This window comes from Dreissena polymorpha, chromosome 2 (genome assembly GCF_020536995.1).
Source record: "Dreissena polymorpha isolate Duluth1 chromosome 2, UMN_Dpol_1.0, whole genome shotgun sequence".
NCBI lineage: Eukaryota > Metazoa > Mollusca > Bivalvia > Myida > Dreissenidae > Dreissena > Dreissena polymorpha.
This window is the reverse complement of record NC_068356.1, coordinates 118,335,211-118,355,486: the sequence shown is the minus strand read 5'-3', so window position 1 is coordinate 118,355,486 and position 20,276 is coordinate 118,335,211. Positions and strand designations below refer to the sequence as shown.

General features: G+C 39.9%; 4 protein-coding genes across 5 annotated transcripts in view; 1 reads left to right on the top strand and 3 right to left on the bottom strand.

Moving 5' to 3' along the window:
* LOC127868718 (zinc finger SWIM domain-containing protein 8-like) overlaps positions 1–11,245 on the top strand; it is a 60,882-nt gene extending 49,637 nt beyond the window's left edge. Inside the window, exons 16-21 of the mRNA XM_052410726.1 lie at positions 86–275; positions 2,813–2,902; positions 3,875–4,155; positions 4,356–5,510; positions 5,787–5,964; positions 6,727–11,245. Coding sequence (XP_052266686.1) covers positions 86–275; positions 2,813–2,902; positions 3,875–4,155; positions 4,356–5,510; positions 5,787–5,964; positions 6,727–6,946 — 2,114 coding nt within the window. The 3' untranslated portion in view covers positions 6,947–11,245. The remainder of the gene's footprint in view (positions 1–85; positions 276–2,812; positions 2,903–3,874; positions 4,156–4,355; positions 5,511–5,786; positions 5,965–6,726) is intronic.
* Positions 1–20,276, bottom strand: part of LOC127868686 (G protein-activated inward rectifier potassium channel 3-like) — a 318,245-nt gene that overhangs the window by 59,876 nt on the left and 238,093 nt on the right. The window lies entirely within an intron of this gene.
* LOC127868700 (WD repeat domain phosphoinositide-interacting protein 4-like) overlaps positions 1–20,276 on the bottom strand; it is a 379,045-nt gene that overhangs the window by 159,675 nt on the left and 199,094 nt on the right. The gene's annotated exons all lie outside the window — the stretch shown is intronic.
* Positions 18,878–20,276, bottom strand: part of LOC127868704 (collagen alpha-2(VIII) chain-like) — an 82,068-nt gene continuing 80,669 nt past the window's right edge. The window contains exon 3 of one of the 2 annotated variants that reach the window (XM_052410703.1): positions 18,878–19,183. Coding sequence is in view for 1 of the 2 variants with exons in the window: in XM_052410702.1 (XP_052266662.1) it covers positions 19,239–19,645 (407 nt within the window). In the remaining variant the exon portion in view is untranslated. The other variant, XM_052410702.1, reaches the window with a different exon arrangement.

Sequence of the window (20,276 nt, the reverse complement as noted above, 5' to 3'; positions counted from 1 at the left end):
CCTCAATGTCCTTGCATTTCAAGGTCCTGCACATATGTTATGAAGCAAACAGTAACAACTGATTTACAACTATTTTTCTCTCCAGGCAGGGCAGCAATAGACAGCAGTGCACCGGAGACGACCAGCAGTGACAATTCCCCGACCCTGGTGCGGCGAGTGTGGGGCAAGCCCCAGGGGCCAGGCAGTGACAGTGGGTCCAGCGGGGATAGCGACTCCCTGGGCTCCAGCAGCTCAGGAGACAAGGCAGAGTTGAGAGCCAAGCTGAGAGATGAGAGGTTATTTGATTATTTTTATTCTTCTTTTTGTTTTTGCTCATAATCTCAATGATCCACGTTTAATGGAATTTGATAGGCAGCATCCATACATGATGTGCATTCTCTTCAGGTGGCTATAGTTAGTTTTCAAACAGTTATTGCCCCTTGAAAATTATTTTTTCCCGACATATTAAACCCATATATACCGGTAATCATAGGGTATTATAATGGGGCATCCATTAGTTTCACTGATTTTCTTTAATAAGCAGTTTGGAAAGTAAGTTGGCAGGGATATTCAAATCCAGTCCAACCGGAAAACAGATATCAGTCAAGGAAAATGGCCAAAGTGACTGCCGAGACAGGTGACTGTTTTTTCTCAGTTTTCACTTTTTAGATGGTTGGTCAGTTGATAGTATTGCTAGGTTGTTACCCCACCCAGTCGTTTGCACATAGTGTAATGTAAACAAAGGCTTATTGCCAATAAATTAGTTTAACATAAATTTATAAATTTATATCAATATATGACTATTATTAAACTTATTAGTTTATCAACGATAATATATTTGTTTATTCATGCATCACATTCATTCAGTAAATCCAACATTTTAGTTGTATAACGTTCATGGGAATACATTTTTAAATAACGGTCATCACATGTCATTGACATTACATCCCAAAACTTAAATCCCTGTTAAAAACCAAAAGTACGGCAAAGCAGTTGAAGAAACAGACACTAAAAGCTTTGAAAATATAAAATTGAAAATGGCATTTTTTATGCCCTCAAAGGGTGGCATATTCTTTTTGAACTGTCCGTTAGTCCGTCCGTCAGTCTGTCCGTCTGTCCGAAAACTTTAACATTGGTCATAACTTTTGCAATGTTGAAGATAGCAACTTAAAATTTGGCATGCATGTGTATCTCATGGAGCTGCACATTTTTAGTGGTGAAAAGTCAAGGTCAAAGGACAAATATATGGCTTCAAAGTTGCGCAGAAGGGGGCATTGTGTTTCTGACAAACACATCTCTTGTTTATAACATCAGTTATACGTGACGAAATGTCCACTTGCATAAATGCTGAAAAGTTTGTGAACAGGTTGCAATTCTATGTCTGTTTTGGACAAAATAAATGACCACTAATCCTTTCATCGCTTTCTAATAACAACACTGGCTAGCTGAATGTTGTTGTTTACAACTTATCAGCGACAAAGATCTATGGATTGTGTCATACTATGGCTTTATGACTGGGCCGCTAATAATTACTAATACACATTGTTATTGTTACTTGCACATGTTTCATGCTATCAGAAATTTAGTTATCGATAGTGTGTAATAATTGCATTGAAAATTGCCTGATAAACTAACCAATCATTCTTATTCTGACATAATACAAACACGTGAAAATGTTATGACAATTGAAAAAAAATTGTACCAACCAGTCAAGGATAAACATACGTCAACCTTGATACATTTGTTCAAGCACCCACTCAGGTATCCCCCTTCTCAACAGTCGTGACACCTCATTATACGATATCTCACAGTGGGCGGCATTTAAAACACCAAAGTCGGTAACCTCAATCACATTGATTAGCCGCAAAATAGACACACAATAGACACTATGATATCAGTGGTAAGAAAAAACAACAACACAGTTTTAAATGTTTACTTTTTGCACCAAGAAAGAAATGACTCATGACCAATATTCTCAGGTTAAATATGGCTTTGGGGCTTTGGGAAACATGATATATAGTGGCTATGGTAGACAGGCGATCGTTATTCTCAGGTGTTATATAGAAGGATTTTCATCAGGGGAAATCCAGAATGACTTGTGGACAGGTGACCGTTGTTCTCAGGTGACCATTAAGTCAGGTTGGACTGTACTCAAAGAGTCAGTCAAAGTTTATGAGGGAATACTCATCCAAAAGATCTTGCATTTTCAAGCAAATAGTGCTCTCTTTTTAGCTCACCTGAGCACAACGTGCTCATGGTGAGCTTTTGTGATCGCTTTTTATCCGTTGTCCGTTGTGCATTGTGCGGCGTCAACATTTGCCTTGTTAACTCTCTAGAGGCCACATTTGTTGTCCAATCTTCATAAAATTTGGTCAGAAGATTTGTTTCAATTATATCTTGAATGAGATCGAAAATGGTTACGTTTGCTTGAAAAACATGGCTGCCAAGGGGCGGGGCATTTTTCCTTATATGGCTATAGTAAAATCTTGTTAACACTCTAGAGGCCACATTTATTTCCTGATCTTCATAAAACTTGGTCAGAAGATTCATCCCAATAATATCTTGGACCAGTTCAAAAATGATGCCGGTTGGTTGAAAAACATGGCTGCCAGGGGGCGGGGCATTTTTCCTTATATGGCTATAGTAAAACCTTGTTAACACTCTAGAGGCCACATTTATTTTCCGATCTTCGTGAAACTTGGTCAGAAGATTTGTCGCAATAATATCTTATTATCTCAGGTGAGCGACTTTAGGCCTTTCAGGCCCTCTTGTTTAGAGAAATGCAGGTTTTTTCTCGGATTTCAAAGTGTAACATATATTTTTAATATTGCAGCCCACAGGCTCAGATAAACAGCAGGATAGCAGCAACTTCACAGTTCATTTTGGACTCAAGGAGCTCTACTCCAAATCTTAAAGGAATCAGGTATAAAATGACCATAATGATAATGAAATAAAGAGCTAAAAAAACAGATAGGACATACATGTTTTATTTATTTAACCTGGCTATCCTTTTGTCATTGACTGAATGGTTGCATTTTCAAAAGCAACATGACTGTGTGTTATTTGTTTGACTATTCATAGAATAGTTATACTACTCAACCAAAATGTCAACATTTTCATCAGCATCTGCTAAATGCTCTGGTAAGGGTAAGTCTTGTTGATTGCACATTTCTCAAAAATATATGTTATAACCATAAAGTTTATATGTGCAGGAAAGGTTTTGCATCCCAAGTGATGCACACATTTAAGAGTTATTTGTCCTTGAATGGAGCTGACCAAGTGGTGCAGGGTTATTGGTAATGTTTGTGACAAAGCTCTTTATGTTCTGACCAAGTGGTGCAATTAGTTGTGTTTGTGACATAGCGCTTAATGTAGCTGACCAAGTGGTGCAATTAGTCGTGTTTGTGACAAAGCTCTTAATGTTCTGACCAAGTGGTGCAATTAGTCGTGTTTGTGACAAAGCTCTTAATGTAGCTGACCAAGTGGTGCAATTAGTCGTGTTTGTGACAAAGATCTTAATGTAGCTGACCAAGTGGTGCAGGGTTATTAGTTGTGTTTGTGACAAAGATCTTAATGTAGCTGACCTAGTGGTGCAGGGTTATTTGTCATGTTTGTGACAAAGCTCATAATGTAGCTGACCAAGTGGTGCAATTAGTTGTGTTTGTGACAAAGATCTTAATGTTGCTGACCTAGTGGTGCAGGGTTATTAGTCATGTTTGTGACAAAGCTCATAATGTAGCTGAACAAGTGGTGCAATTAGTCGTTTTTGTGACAAAGCTCTTAATGTAGCTGACCAAGTGGTGCAGGGTTATTAGTCGTGTTTGTGACAAAGCTGTTATTACGATGGCATTTTTTATGGCACCCTTAGGCATGATATATCTCTGGTAATCTGTAGGTTCAAAGGCAAGAGGATCATGCCGACCATTCCCAACCAGCCCAGCGAGGCCTCAGCCCACTGGATGTGGGAGCTAGCTAAGACCATTCTGAACAAGGCTGGGGGTTCCAGCTCCACCTCACAGTTTATCCAGCCCACCAACAACACCCTGCCAACAGGACCACACAGAAACCTGCAGCTGTGCTCGTTTCAGATCGGTCTTTACTCACTGGGTCTGCAGAACTGTGTCGCTCCAAACTGGCTCTCCAGAACCTACTCCTCGCATGTCTCTTGGATTTCTGGTGGGTCCGATTGTTCTTGTTGGGTAGTATTATCATGAGCTGAAATGTTAATGTTGTTACGCCTAAGTTAAGGGTTTTTTATTTAGTGTTTAATGTTTTGAACCATAAAAGGTAATAATAAACAATTAAGTTCATTTGTATAAGACATGTATGATATTTTTTGTGATCATAGCAAATTTAGTTTGAATGTTTAATTTTAGGTCAGGCAATGGAGATTGGCAGTGCTGCTATACACATCTTGATCGACACCTGGGAGGGTCACCTGACTGCCCCAGAAGTTGCCTCTCTGGCTGACAGGGCGTCTCGAGGCAGGGATCACAACATAGTGAAGGCAGCCGCAGAGCTGGCACTGTCCTGTCTACCCCAGGCTCAGGCCCTTAACCCCTCTGAGGTGCAGAGAGCACTCTATCAGTGCAAAGAACAGAGCAAGGAAATGCTGGAAAAGGCTTGTTTGGCTGTCGAGAGTGCAGCCAAAGGATACAGTGTCTACCCAGAAGTTTTATTCCATGTTGCCAAACGCTGGTACGAGCTTGCAGAGGAAGCTGCCAGACAGTCGGGTGGGGAGAATCATGGCAGGCATTCAGTTGAGAGCCGAAATGACAGCCGTCCCCACTCAGCCCCGTCCATGGCGCGATCTGCCTCCAGTCCAGGTCATATAGACAATACCAGCCCAGTCAATCCCTCAGTTGTTCCCTTCAGTAACACTCCGCCCATGGGTAACCAGGTGGCCATGTCTGGTGCCCAGCTGATCGCCCATGGCAACCAGCTTCCACCCACAGTCATGGTTCCATTCACCATTCCGCCAGTACAGTCAGGTCCCCATCATCCTCATATGCAGCAACAGCAAACCTTTGTACAGCCCACCTACAACATTGTTCAACAGATCCATCAACCATTCGGTGTGCCGCCGTTCTCACAAACAATTCCAATGCATCCACAGTCGATGCCTCCATATGTTACCTTCACCTATAACAATGCTGTTCATTACAACCTCCCACCAACGACAGTCTACTCTTCCTCCGGCCCGTATCGACCTCTGATCCCCGGGCCCAACCCGTCCCAAGGGTTGCAGGTGATGCCAGGCCAGATGGCTACTCTGCAGGGTATGATGCCCCAACAGGCGTCATTGCCGATGCCCCAGCCACACCTTGAGGACCACCACCATGTCCTGCTGACCAGCCACATTGTAAATCCTACCCAGGCTCACTACCTGCATGCTGCTTTCAGAGTGGGCATGTTGGCTATGGAGACACTTGCGAGACGGATACACGATGATCGACCGCAGTCCAAGTACGCTCGTAATCCACCAAATGGAGAAGACGTGAAGTGGCTGCTGAAATTGGCAATGAAGCTAGGTAATCATGAAGTTATGTGTTACTCCCCCACTATTTGTGTATGTAACTTAATTTTTATCAGATGAAGCCAGGTTATGATAATAAATTTTTTATCCATTTAAATTGAATCTTTATGAGTTCTAGTTTTATGGTTCTGTCTGTGTGCTAAACTTTTGAAACTTGCTTCATATTACTTCAAACGGCACTGAGGTGTTTTTGTCACTACTGTGACAAGCTCTTCTTTTGTAAAGCTATTATATTATTGATTTTTTTTTAAATCTTGTGGTTTCATTTCAGGCACCAGTTCCCTACAGCAATTCACTGGGACAGTTGTCAATGCAGTGGTCAGCCCATTCCTGTTGTATGACATTGCCATTGAGGCTGCAACTGTTCTGGCAAGGAACAACCCAGTGGCTGTTCAGAATCACCTTAGATCCGGAATACTCAACCCACTAGTGCAGAAATGTCTTCAAATGTAGGTGTTTGTGAACTGTGGCTTTGTTTAATTTTGTTGATGTTAATTTACATTTTTTATGCCCCCAGTAGGGTGGCTGATAGCAGTTAATTTGTCTGTCAGTCCGTCTGTCTGTCAGTCCGTCCGTGCGAAAACTTTAACATTGGCCATAACTTTTGCAATATTGAAGACAGCAACTTTATATTTGGCATGCATGTGTATCTCATGAAGCTGCACATTTTGAGTGGTGAAAGGTCAAGATCATCCATCAAGGTCAAAATTAAAAAAATACAATCCAAGGGAAGGAATAAGCTTTAAAAGGGAGATAATTTCTAAACCTGCCAAATGATATATTGAAATTTTATTTCAAAGTGGCGCAATAGGGGGCATTGTGTTTCTGACAAACACATCTCTTGTTTTAATCTGGCTTAAGAGTTGGACCATAATGTGTGATATAAGACTTCGGTCCTAAATTTGTTCAGTGAATAATATTGGTTTCACAGTATGCCATGTATTAATCAAAATAATTTGTTGTTTTTGCTGTAGTGGTATTTTTATACCTCTACATGTAAGGTTTTCCTCTAGTGTCCTATACAATATGAATTAACATTAAGTGTAGATAAATTCATTACTGAATTGTTTATGTAATAATCAATGCCTGATTGTAATTCTTAAACTTATCTCTGTATGTTTTACAGGAACAGACTTCAATTCATTTGTGCTGTATTTATAAACCAAGAAGTTTCTGTGCATATTTGCTGATGGCTTGTTTCTGGTCTGCAGGTTCATGCAGTGCGCCCATCAGCGTATTCACCATATCAATTCATCAGAGTATGATGACTTCGTGAATACCATATGCACTGCACGCAACGTGTTCTGCCTCACCCCTGGAGGCATGGTACAGTTCCAGGAACTCCTTCAGAGTCTGCGACGTAACAAGTCCTGCAGGAAGGAACTCTGGCAGAGGATTATGAAGGGTCTGGCAATGCACGTGACTTTATGACATGCTCTATGAAGTTAAGGGTCACAGTGTTAATGAGGCTGTAATGGAGGCGGTTCATGGTTGGGGTCAGATGGCATGCCAATCAAATTACTTTAGTCTGGGATATTGCCTTTTTTGTCATTGCCAACTGTCAGGTTTTGTCAGATTAAACAGAAGCTCAAAGGAATTTTACTGCTATGGTAATGATGGCGTATGTGCTGATATGGTAATGATTGCATATGTGCAAAGTTTGTCGGCAGTTTGACATCAACGTGTTGTCAGCTATGTTTAGTAACTTAATATCACTTTTCAGCTGATTAATATTCTCTTCATTATGCATTAATTTGTTTAAATTGTTTTAATTAAAAGAAAGTAAGTAAGAGCAATCCTTGAAACTCCCAGCCTTTAACATTAAGGTCACAACAGAACCTTTCCAGTTCTGAGTGAATATGAGGTATAAAGCTTCACTTCCATTTAAAAATAACAAAGTCAGCTTTCTTTCATGTTTCAACTTGTCCATAGCTTATCTTTAGTTTAAAGCCATATTGATGTTCAGGTAAAATATATTTGATAGTCGATACATTTTTCAGGTGAAACAGGTTGTAGTAGGGGAGAATATGTATTATGGTAGTCTTAGTGTTAAACTGCTTTGTAAACAAGCCAATAGTTGTATTTATTAGTGTACATTATTTATAGATATTGAATGTTTATGTTTTTTCTCTGACATATGTTTTTTGTTTAGAGTGTAACAAGATCATTCAAAATTTAGTTCAGTAAGTAATGGTAAGGAAATGGTTTGTTTTTCTTTTAAAATTAAGTATGATATGAATTTTTATTATTTTATTTCACTTTGGAAATTTTTATAAAATGCTGTCATTATTTGCTTCTTTCACTTCCATTAAAATCTTTCAGGGTAATGGTTGATATAATGTATAGTGTCCTCAAAACACAAGTAACTCTATTTTAGGTTTCCAATTTGTGGCATGAGTGCCATTTCTATGTGTTTCTTACTATTATCATGTTTTTATAGCTCCCCTGAGCCTATAAAGCTCTTGGGGAGCTTTTAGGAAACCATGATATCCGTCATATGTCATTGTGAATGTGCGTCCTTTACCTTTTTCGTCTTACAAAATTTATAGGAACGATCCTCAGGTGTCTCTCTTTCTATACTGTTCAAGTCCAGAGCTGAACACATATTTTATGGGGGTTTATATTAAATATTACTAACACCTAATTTAGGCGTGTAACATTGTTTAGTGATGATCTGCTAAGTTTATTCAGATCAATAATTATAAGTCCATGCCCCTGGGGTCACATGGTTTAAGAAGACATGTAGAAATAAATTTTTCTCTAAAACGACAAGGCCCAAGAGTGTTCAAATCATATTCAAAATTGGCCCAAAAAATTTGTTTTCTGACATGCAAATAGAAAAAACTTCACCTCTGAAACCACAAGGCCCAGAGGTTTGGTATAAGGTATGTAACACCATAGCAACAAGTTTGTTATATCATATCCATTTGGCTCATATTGGCTCTGCCCTTCCATTTTTTAAGCTTCTCTTAGTGAAAACAAAAAAAAATCTCTGAAACCAGATGGCCAAGAGGTTTGGTGTTTGGTATGTTACATCAAATGTTGGGTTCTCTACTAAGTTTGTGCAAATCATGGCTTTGGCCTTGTAGTTACTTGTTTCCCCTATATATATAACAGTTTGGTCCAGTCAACTGCAAAATCATGCCCCTGCAGTCAAAGTTGGCCCCATTCCAGAATGATTTGTTTCGATTGTATTTATGTAATGACTTTAAAAAAAATCTTCCCTAAAACTGCAAGGTCTAAAGCTTTGATATTTGGCATAAAACATCTAATGGTAGTTTTCTGTCTACCTGGTTGGAGTAAAAAAAATATTATTACACAAACAGCACAAAAACTGTACATAACAGTTTAGTTCTTACATATCTCAGGTGAGCGACCTATGGCCTTGAACCCTATCTCTTTGTCTTTTGTCTTTTTTTTTATATGGAATGAAATTCATGATATCATTAGAGAATACATTATTATGATTTCTTTATATGTGTATTTCTCCTTAATTGTATTATTTCTAATCCAGACATTGTTGTAAATGAATTCATCAAAATCATATTCTGACGTCTTTGTTGTTTTAGAAGTATATATATATAGATATATGTATGTGAAATTTTGCCCAACATAAAATGTTTTCTTTTTGGCTCATGTGTACATTATATTAGCATTTGCATTTCATGTATTTATAAGCAATAATATTTCCAATCAAGTAGATTGAAAAGTTATTGGCAGAAAACGCTCAGGAATTACACCTGCCAGAAAATGGCAAGTATTGTTTTATTCAGAGTTCTGTATATACCAAATTGGTCCGGACTATATTGTACTCGGTTTATTGAAGAATATCAGATATTGCTTGTACTATTTTAATATTTTTTTCACTACAGAACAGTGTTGAATAATATTATTTTGTTTACCATATTCTCAGTTCAGATGTATTTAATAGGGAGTGTTACATGCACATTGTCATGTAATTTTCTTCAAGTCAACGTTCACATCGTCTGGTATTATGATACATATGAAAAGTAGCGATTCTGTGCAAGTTTCATCAATTTTGTGAGGGATGAAATATATGAATTATGATAAAATGAAAAGAATGATACTGTATTTGAATTCATTTAATGGTTTTTAAGTTTTTGGTTTTCAAATAATTATGTAGATTTTTTTCACATGTCATATTTGTATCAGTTGTCATGTGTTTTTGTCAAGTTGATAGTATATTCATTTTTGTAAATTAAAATATTGTGTACGATTGACTGATTGAGTATCCATTTCTTCATTAATAAGAATATCCATTTCCCTCATTTTATGCATATTATTTAAAAATAGATCTCAAATTTTTAGTTTAAAAGAACACAATTTTACCTTTTAATGTTTAATATTTTTGCTGTTGTCATTTTTGTGTCCGTATACAATCAAAATGATATTCACTTCTGGGAAAAGTAAAAGATTATTATTGTTTTGTTTTTTTAAACATAATACAGTTGTATTTAACAAGATATAGCGATTTTAGTTGTGTCTATTTAGGACCTATATAAATATGATAACAGATATTTTTAATAAAGAAAAACATTTCCTATGTTTAACATTGCAACAAATACCTTGCTGTTTATAAATGTTGATAGTAGATGATGTACATGAATACCTGATATATAAATAACTATTCATGGTATGTCCAGATAGTTTGTCAAATTCATTGACCCAACTTATATTGATTATTAATTGCTCACCAAAACATGTTTGTTTCCTTCAAACATGCATTACTAGTCACAAGCGAGTAATTTTGTGTTGCCTTATAAACTGATAAGGTAATGGCTATGAATGTATAATAAATATGTATAAAATATATTTAACATTATGTAAACTTTTAATAACATATTATTTTCCAATTTATTTCCCTTAAGATATTCTTAATGATAGGTAAAACATAAAAGGAAAAAGGTGGTTGTTTTTTAATCTCTAGTTATCCCCCACCAAAGGCAGAGGGATATAAAATTGTTGTCTGCAGTCCCTCCGTTGGTCAGAAACTTTTCAGGGCTGCTTGGGTGTATCTCAAAAACTATATGAGATATCAACATGAAACTTGATGGGTGTATAGATATCAACGAGAAGTGCCAAGCTTTAGAACCATAGCCCTACACTTTCTTAAATAAGAGTTTTAGGCTTTTGTTGTTTTTATATTATGGTACTTGTCAGAGCTATATCTTAGATACATACAGGATTTCAACATGAAACTTCATGGATGTATAGATATCAATAAGGAGAATTGCAATTCATAAAACCAATTACACTACAAGGATTTTTTTAGGATTACCGTATATCAAAGGATTTGCACCCATCCATAAATAAAATTTATTTGACGGACATATCAATTTAACGAATTTGCTTGTTACTTATGTTTTCAACGTATCTTTTCAAAATATGTTTCAGCAATGACTATGCTTTCTTAAACTCTGGGAATATAGAGTATTTTTCATATTGTTTATTTCTTTGAAACCAACATTAGAAATACAAGTGTTTATCCTTAATGGCAACTTGTAACCCCATTTAAATGCTATTTATGCTGAATATGAACAAACACTTTGTTGATGCTAGTACAACATGTATGTCACATTCTAGTAAAGCAGTGTTCCCTTTCCTGTAACTGTGTGATCCATGTCGCCCAGTAGTCTTTGTCAACCCTTCATCGGAACCGTTTTGGCGTATGTACTGTGTTAACATCTTCATTAAACTTCAGTGAAACAGCTTTTGCGTGTGTTTTACTTTTTGTCCGGTTTCAGTTTTTCGTCATCCTGCTTCAACATTGTCCTTCAAAGTTCTCTGAAACCACCTGGTGGATTGTGATCATACATGACAGAACTGTTCCTGTGTGTGTGTGGTTCTTAATGTAATGCCCTGAATACAATTTAAAAGGAAACCAACAGCTTACAACGATTAAATTTTGAAAATCTTGCTATATTTTAAAAGTAGTTTTCACGGAAATATACTTTTGGGGCAACCCACCTTGTTTCCTATTACGGCCATTTAGAAACACATGTTTGCCAGTGGGCGGACAGTTTTACTTATACGGATATTGTACAACCGTGTGAACACTATAGAGATCATATTTTTGTACAGCCATCATGACACTTGCTCGGGACATATGTTTTCTACTGATTATTTGACCGAGTTCAAAAGTAGTTCTACTTTGCTATTAACAAAACAAAACAAAATAGCAGCAAGTGATGGTACAGACCCATGAATAACTATAAACCACGTGAGCACTAACTGTTTAAAGTAGTTAAATAACGTCAAGTCTTAAGTGTACGCCCTCTAGCGTTTTGTATAGAATGATATTGAGGTAAAAATTACATCATTCATTGTGAATATTAGCATTGTGACTGATGTTTATTCTAATATATGTTTCATTACAATTCCAACGTGCTTGTTGTCTAATCGTTTATACTTGATGGTTGTTGCAACATGCTTGGTGACTATCCAATGTTGGTGTGTTCATTACTCCTGATAAATGATTGAATAACACATAATTTCACTGCCATAAATATTTACTTTTAAATTCAAACAAAAGTGGTGAAACCGCACCAGTCATGATGAAACCAGTCATAATCGTTTTTTTCCACAAAGCGTCATTAACAAAGGCAGTTAGCAACAGGCAGTAAGCAGAAAATAACTAAGCCGAATGCAAGTTACCAAATTATGGCAGCAGTTTGCGCATGTTTATTTTCCATACGTTGCATAAATTACTTTTCGGAAAAAGAGAAAACATCAGAACCATTTTGGTGTCGGAGATCGAACCAGCGATTAATGGTGCTTGTTCGACATACAAGTACGATAACAGTGCGTGTGCTTTATTCCTCAAGATCTAGTAATTTAGCAAGCGTTTAGAACAGTAGTAAATTAGTAAATATAAAAACGATATTGTTGTACCGCATTTATTATGCCCCCCTTCGAAGAAGAGGGGGTATATTGCTTTGCTCATGTCGGTCTGTCGGTCGGTCTGTCGGTCCGTCCACCAGGTGGTTGTCAGACGATAACTCAAGAACGCTTGGGCCTAGGATCATGAAACTTCATAGGTACATTGATCATGACTCGCAGATGACCCCTATTGATTTTGAGGTCACTAGGTCAAAGGTCAAGGTCACGGTGACCTGAAATAGTAAAATGGTTTTTGAATGATTACTCAAGAACGCATACGCCTAGGATCATGAAACTTCATGGGTAGATTGATCATGACTTGCAGATGACCCCTATTGATTTTGAGGTCACTAGGTCAAGGTCACGGTGACCCGAAATAGTAAAATGGTTTCCGGATGATAACTCAAGAACGCATACGCCTAGGATCATGAAACTTCATGGGTAGATTGATCATGACTCGCAGATGACCCCTATTGATTTTGAGGTCACAAGGTCAAAGGTCAAGGTCACGGTGACCCGAAATAGTAAAATGATTTTCGGATGATAATTCAGAACGCTTTTGCCTAGGATCATGACACTTATAGGTACATTGATCGTGACCCGCAGATGACCCCTATTGATTTTCAGGTCACTAGGTCAAAGGTCAAGGTCACAGTGACAAAAATCATATTCACACAATGGCTGCCACTACAACGGACAGCCCATATGGGGGGCATGCATGTTTTACAAACAGCCCTTGTTTTATTTTCTGATCTGATATAATGTGTGGTTCATCCAATAACAATATTTTTTTAATGTAGTTCATCCAACTATTGTTGGGTTATTGATGGACGGGCTGACGTGACGCCAGCCGGCATGCAGACGAAAGGCCATGCTTTTCACCAGGCCTGCAAACGCGTGGTCGGACGCCACATTGTGATTCTCGTCGGGGTCCGTCTGGTGGTCGTATAATTCCGTGCCGTGATTTCTTGTTCAATCCGGCATGTGAAGCTGGTAAGAGAATTCTACCCACTTCGTGTACCGGTTACGATCAGAGCGAAGCGAGTAACCCATGATTTTGACGCCATGCGCTATTGTGCTTGGGTATTAAGAAAATGCCGAGTATTTCCACGCCGCTGTTGCGTTATGGACCAGCGGCATAAAGCTCTCACCTTCTGAACACGTGACTACGTTCTGCGAATTCTCTGGGCAGATGGGAATCGGTGGTAAACCGACTGCATCCACAAGCGTTGGGAACAAGTCCACAAATTCCACTAGGCGATCCGTTATGATTCCGTTGTCGGTGAGGCGGGAATCCGTATCATCATCGGCGCATGCGTGGCTAGCTCGAAATTTGTATGCTTCGTCCAGATGCCGTGCTCTCCGAGCTCAGCTGGTATCCGTGATCGCCGAGCAGAGAAACGACAGTGACATTGGAAAGCCCCAATCGGTCAAGTTCATTTAAAACGTCGCCAACTAACGAATCGACCCACGATATTGCTGAAAAGTACGCTCTCCTTAACTCGCGCGCGATATTATCAGGTAACGTCTCATTGATATGTCCGTGAAAGTTCAAAGCTGTAATGTCTTTGTAGCCGTTAATCAACTCTGAACTTTGCTGCCATGCGGGGCGCGGCATGTTGGTCGGTGCGTAAGGATTGCTCGGAAGGTAACTGAACTAGATGGGTAGTATTTGGAAAACGCTTCCGGCGATACAAACGGCAAATGTTGCCGATGAAAACCTACCGCGAGAAAGAACGGGCGGTTCGCGTATTTGCCACCCGTTTGCAAAATTCTGCAGAGCAGTTACAGCAGCCTTTGCGATTTTTTCATCTACAAGCGGGTCATTCGCGAGCTGGGAATCGTTAAGGTACATCCAGCTTATTTGGCTCTCTTCGTAGCTCGACGGTCGCGGTTGAATGTACATCCTCGTGACTGCCACGTACAGGATGATATATTTTGCCTATACCGGCGGTTATCCTGCCATGATTTTTGAAGTACTGCGGTATAGTCGTGAATTTCCCGCTCACCTTGCGCCAGTACGTTTCCAGGTCATAAACGTGCGTCGTATCCGGTCGCCGTGACGTCAGGAAGGACGTGCGGCTCGGACTACAAATCGCCTGCTATACGCCTTTTTCAGAAGGAGGCTTTTTCCGCGCCAGAGCGTCGATATTTGGTGAGTGTATCTGAGGGTCATCACGTGACGGGAAGTCCTGTGCCTTGGTAGCATCCCAAATCCGCTCTCATATCATCGATCGTAATAAATAACACGTTTTTTCGGTCCAGTTTGCGATGCGTCGCAAGTTACGGACACCAAAGAAGTGAATAGGCACAAACCATATACGACATTCATCTCCGCGTGGTATTGTAACAATAGTATTTAAGAATCGGAAAGACCTACCTTATAATGAATAGATAATTAAGCAATGGCTACTATTAAAGATAAAAGTCCTTGCAAATTAACTACGGTGACATAAATGTGACATGTAGTTCTTTCTATTTAGTTAATAATAAGTCATGAGAACGAGAGAAAAAAAAACTCGGAAAACGAGCGTACGGCTCAATTGCTTGTTGTCGGCTCAGGAATTACTTAATATACCCCTTTAACTCACCCGAAAATACTCCGGGGTACTCTAACAGTAACTCGTGGGAACGACATAGCTTAGTCGCGGAGACGGATAAGTTACCCGTTGGAACGGCATTGCTTATTCGTGGTGTCGCTTGGTGGTGAAAAGTTTGCAGCCAGTCCGGAACTCGAACCCGGCAGACTTTGCTTCCGGGGCGAGTGCTGTCCCGACTGAGCTTACCGAGAAGCCACACATCTTTCCACCAATCCCCTAAAGTTCCCCTGACAAGTTGGAATTCGTCCTCGAATTTGAGGACAGGGAACAGGGAATTACTGAAACCCACCCAGCGACAGTGGGAACGACATAGGTGGCTTATATAAACGACTTGGTTACTAGTGGTATCGACATAATTAATCAATCAAACTACGTCTTGTTTATTGCATGTTTAAACTTGGCTGATACAATAGAGGCTAACATAATTTCGGACGTTTTAATCGGACGGAGTCGCGATTTTATATAAATATTTTCAAACTGTCTTTATTCTGATCTTTTTATTAAGCCGCTGCAACGAGTTACGTAGTCGGTCCCGCGAGTTAGCGAAGTCTTTCCTACCAGTTACTTAATCGTTACCACGAGTAAGCTTTATCGTTACCACGACTAAGGTATTCATTCTCGCGACTTACAACTCGTTCCAAAAGTTAGTTTTCTCGTACTAACTAAGTCGTTCCTACATGTGAATAACTATTATAGCATGTAGATCTATATTTCATAAACAAAAACAAGTATATGTCAAGTATGTGCTACCATAGTGGTTGAGCATTCCGAAAGCAACGTGACGATTGGGTCAGCGAAAACAAACAGACCGAATTGGTAAAGTTTTTAAACTGCGATACATTCTACATACAATTTTAAACGGTGAATTCACGATTTTAGAAACTTTATAGACAGATGTCGTATCATTCTGATCTGTTCGTCTTCATGTACATGGTGCATGGTTTCATTGCGTGTTCGTTATAACAGCCTCAAAAAGGACACATATCGGTCCATGCATTCGTACCAACGTCCCGAAAGTACGACAGTCCGATTGTATTAGGAGTGCTGCTGTCGTCAGTAATTAGCTTACTTGTGCACGAAGTGCTTACGGTGTGCTATTGTTATCAGTTAACGTCCGGTGTCGTGAGTCATACGGTAACCATCGTTAACGTGAATGGGAAGCATCGATAAATGACCTATTGAAAGTAAACAAGATGTGGTTGTCAAGTTGATGATGTCGTGGTTGTCAAGCTGATGATGGCGTAGTTGTCAAGCTGATCGCGTCTATTACAACTACTGTACCCCTCGTTGAGAAAACAATAGTTTTCTACTATTAAACTACCATAAAACATAATTTTCGATCAATTTGGAAACAAATATTTTTTTTTTTATAAAACGTACAGGTCCTGTAGTGGTGGTCTCATGGGCCTCGTCGCGCTTGCCGGGATACCGAGCTCCCAAGGCATGAACAGTGGGCTGATTCTCGTGGAGCGCGGGTGAACGGCGGCTGTAGCCGGGACTCGCTTACGGGTGGTCTCGCGGGCATAGTCGGGCTACCGAGCTCGCAAGGCCTGAGCGCCGGGCTGTCTCGCTCAGGACCCATGGGACCGTTTTGTCTCGGCCTGGGACCGCGGACGCTTTTCCGAACACAGCGGACCCGAACCAGCGTACGCGACTCGTCTCAGCGATGGCTTCCGAAGGCCTGTTCTCGGCCAATAATCTGTCGGTGGCTGCAATCTCCGTGTATCGGCAAGGGCGACATCCCGATGAGCACGTTGAACCCTGTTTTGGGAGTTCACCGATGGAGTCACTTGCGACGTGCCTAGTCTCCCGGGCAGAAGCTGATCGTCGCGGGCCGGTTTTCCAGAATAAGGACATCGGGCGGTTGTACAGCGCGAGCCTGGCCAGGGCCCTCCCAGCGGGGGCGACAAGCCTTAGGTACCACTTATTATAGGCAAGAAGCTCGGCCGCCGAAGAGGCTCGCAGTAGTCCCGGTTGCATATACACCCGGCCAGCGTGAAGAAACCACAGCCTGCCCTCGGCGGTGCGAACGCGACTATAACGCGCGGTAGTCGGTCAAGACACGCTCAGTCGGACACGGATTCCGTGCCTTCGAGACGGAAAGCATCGACGTGTCATTTCAGCTCGGCGCGGTTTTTCAACCGAAGCCAGCGACAAGTCGAATGTACACGTCGAAGCTCTTCGAATCGAAGGAACGGAAGCCGTGTCCGACTGAGCGTTCCGGCAAAGACTCTCGTTCTAGTCCCGTTTGCACCGCCGAAGGCAGGCCTGTGGTTTCTTCCCGCTTGTCGGTTGTATATGCGGCCGAGACCACTGCGGGCGGCTTCGGCGGCCGAGCTTCTTGCCTTTACCAAGTGGTTTCCTCGGGCTGGTCGCCACCGCTGGGAGGGCTCTTGCCTGACTCGCGCTGTACAATCACCCGATGTTCCTGCTCTCGAACACCGGCCCGCGACGATCAGCTACTGCCCGGGAAACTAGGCAACTCGCGAGAGGAAAAAAAAATCGGTAGACCACCCTTGCCATAAGAGAGTCCCAACTACACTCGCAGTTCACTCGCACTCCGCAAGAATCAACACAGCCTAAAGAGCTCGCGAGCTCGGGTGAACGGCCCGCGCGACGAGGCCCACGAGACCACCCCTACAGGACCTTTTTATATAATTTGTTTTTCTAATTGATTGGAAATTATGTTATATGATATTTTAATAGTAAGAAGCCTTTTTTTTATAACAATGTTACAATAGTTGAAAAAGACACGCGGACTTGTAACTTTCAGGTTTCACTATACCACAATATATTATATAGACATACAATGATACATATGTGTTAATAACATTGAAATTATAATCTGGTTAACAGACTAAAGAAATCTAAAAGTTACACGCACAGGTCTGTGTCAATCGTACGGAATCCGGATAGTGCCATCTATAATCTCGCACTTCTTTCATCAAGGGCGACACTAGACTCGCGAAGCGATACTTGATATTTTTCTTGACAGTCGCGGCGACGCACAATATTTTTATTTACAGTTCGCGGCGACGCACGATAGTTTTCTTGACAGTCGCGTCGACGCACAATATATTTAACAAGATATATCGCCTTTTGGGCTACCTACACAAGGGCGATATATCGTGTTAAAGATATCGTGCGTCACCGCGACTGTCAAGAAAAATATCGTGCGTCGCCGCGACTGTCACGAAAAATATCGTGCGTAGCCGCGACTGTCAAGAAAGATATCAATATCGCTTCGTGTGTCTTGTGTCGCCCTTGATGAAGAAGTGCGAGATTATAGATGGAACTTTCCGGATTCCGTTACAATCGGGCAATGGGTTCTTTACAAAATATGACGTCGATATACATTGAGCATCGGTAGATTACATCTACTGTAATATAATTTGACTAACGTTGGACCACACTTCAAACGCATTAGTTCCGTTATGTCCTGAATCAAATGCATGTATATTTTCTGGAGTACCAACTACAACTTTCTTATCTAAAAAAACATTGACGAAAGTTAAATTATTGTGTACTCAGTAAGCCGGCTGGTCTTAAGGGCAAAAATAAACGTATTTAGTTTAATATAGATTATAAAACAAAGGGAACTAATTCATTTTTTTCTAGTATAGTAATCAAAATGGTTCGGATGTTTTCTCTTTTTTCCGAAAAGTAATTTATTCAACGTACCGAAAATAAACGTGGGCCACCTGCTGTCATAATTTGCTAACTTGCATTCGACTTAGTTGCATTCTGCTTACTGCCTGTTGCTTACTGCCGTTGTTATTAATGCTTAGCGGCAAACCAGATTATGACTGGTTTCATCATGACTGGTGCGATTGATCACGTTTGTAGAATTTAAAAGTTCACATTTATGACAGTGAAGTATTGCTTTATTAAATCATTAATCAGGAATACTGAACACACAAACATTGGATAGTCACCGAGCATGTTGCAACAATCATCAAGTATAAACGAATAGACAACAAACATGTTGGAATTGTCATGACGCATAATATAATAAACACCAGTCATTATGTAAATATTCACCACGAATGATGTAATTTTCACTTTTCTCATTCCATATGTTTATGTACGACAATAGTAATCGTTGTTATTTGTATTGCTTAATAGAATCTTAAAAATATGCATAGCATGCACTTGTTAACAAAGTAAGGTTAAAAAAGTAAGGAGAGAAACAAAGGTATAGTGCTAGTCTAATTGCTTGGCTGTTACGCTAAGAGCGTGCCACAGAAAGAACTTCCTCCGTACTTTCCCTCAATCCTCGATTGTAGTTCATAAAACATCTGCACCCACACGTACTCTCCTGCATTTACATTCACAATAGATACACCGGTACTCTGGCTGTCGCCATAGTCGCTGAAAGATTCGGTGATGGCTGAATTCACAGGCCGCCCATTGACCATCAGTTGTGCGAATATCTGTTTATGTCGATTCATGTGAACTGAAAATGCAAACAGGTATATGCCGCTCACGGGTGCGACGAACTCTCCGTTTGAGGAGTAGGCTCCACCGGTATTTAGCGTCACGTTGTTGTACACGATGCGGTCATTGTTGTGAATTTCGTCCACAGTATGGTCAAGTGTTGCCATGAAGGCAACGCTGGCTGTTCTCGCACCTGTAATGTACTTAAAATGTTTGTCTTCGAAAAAATAGAATAAATTGAATCAGTCATTTACTAAAACGACAATGTTTCATATTGAATCTGCATTCGTAATTATTAGAAGCAATCGGTGGATCCTGATCTTATGTCTGTTAGGGCAGTATACCCATTAAATCCTAGCATTTTATGCAAAATTCCTGTGATGCAAGTTAAGCGTTAATTAATATTAAGTGGTCTTTTACAAACATTGTTCAAATAATGCGCCACGATGTGTAAAATTTACTGATACAAGGTTAATATAAACATTAATAAACATCACAATTGTTTCGGTCCTCTTCATATCACGTTCACTATAATTAAAACAAATAAGTGTTGTACAAAGGCCCCTGCAGAATCTGGCCGTTCAATAATGGGTCATATAATTTTGCATAACAATGATAACTTTAAAATGTGAAACCGGCCAGATTTTCATTATAAAAAATCACATTTAGCAATCGGCAGTGTATGATGATACAAATATATTTTAATTAGTCAACAGATATCTCAGCAGAATAAACAGTCAATTTATTCTCAATTGTTTAAAAATAACCATTAATTGGGATCCACATTTGTATGTCTTATCTATCAATATTACTATTAAAGAGAG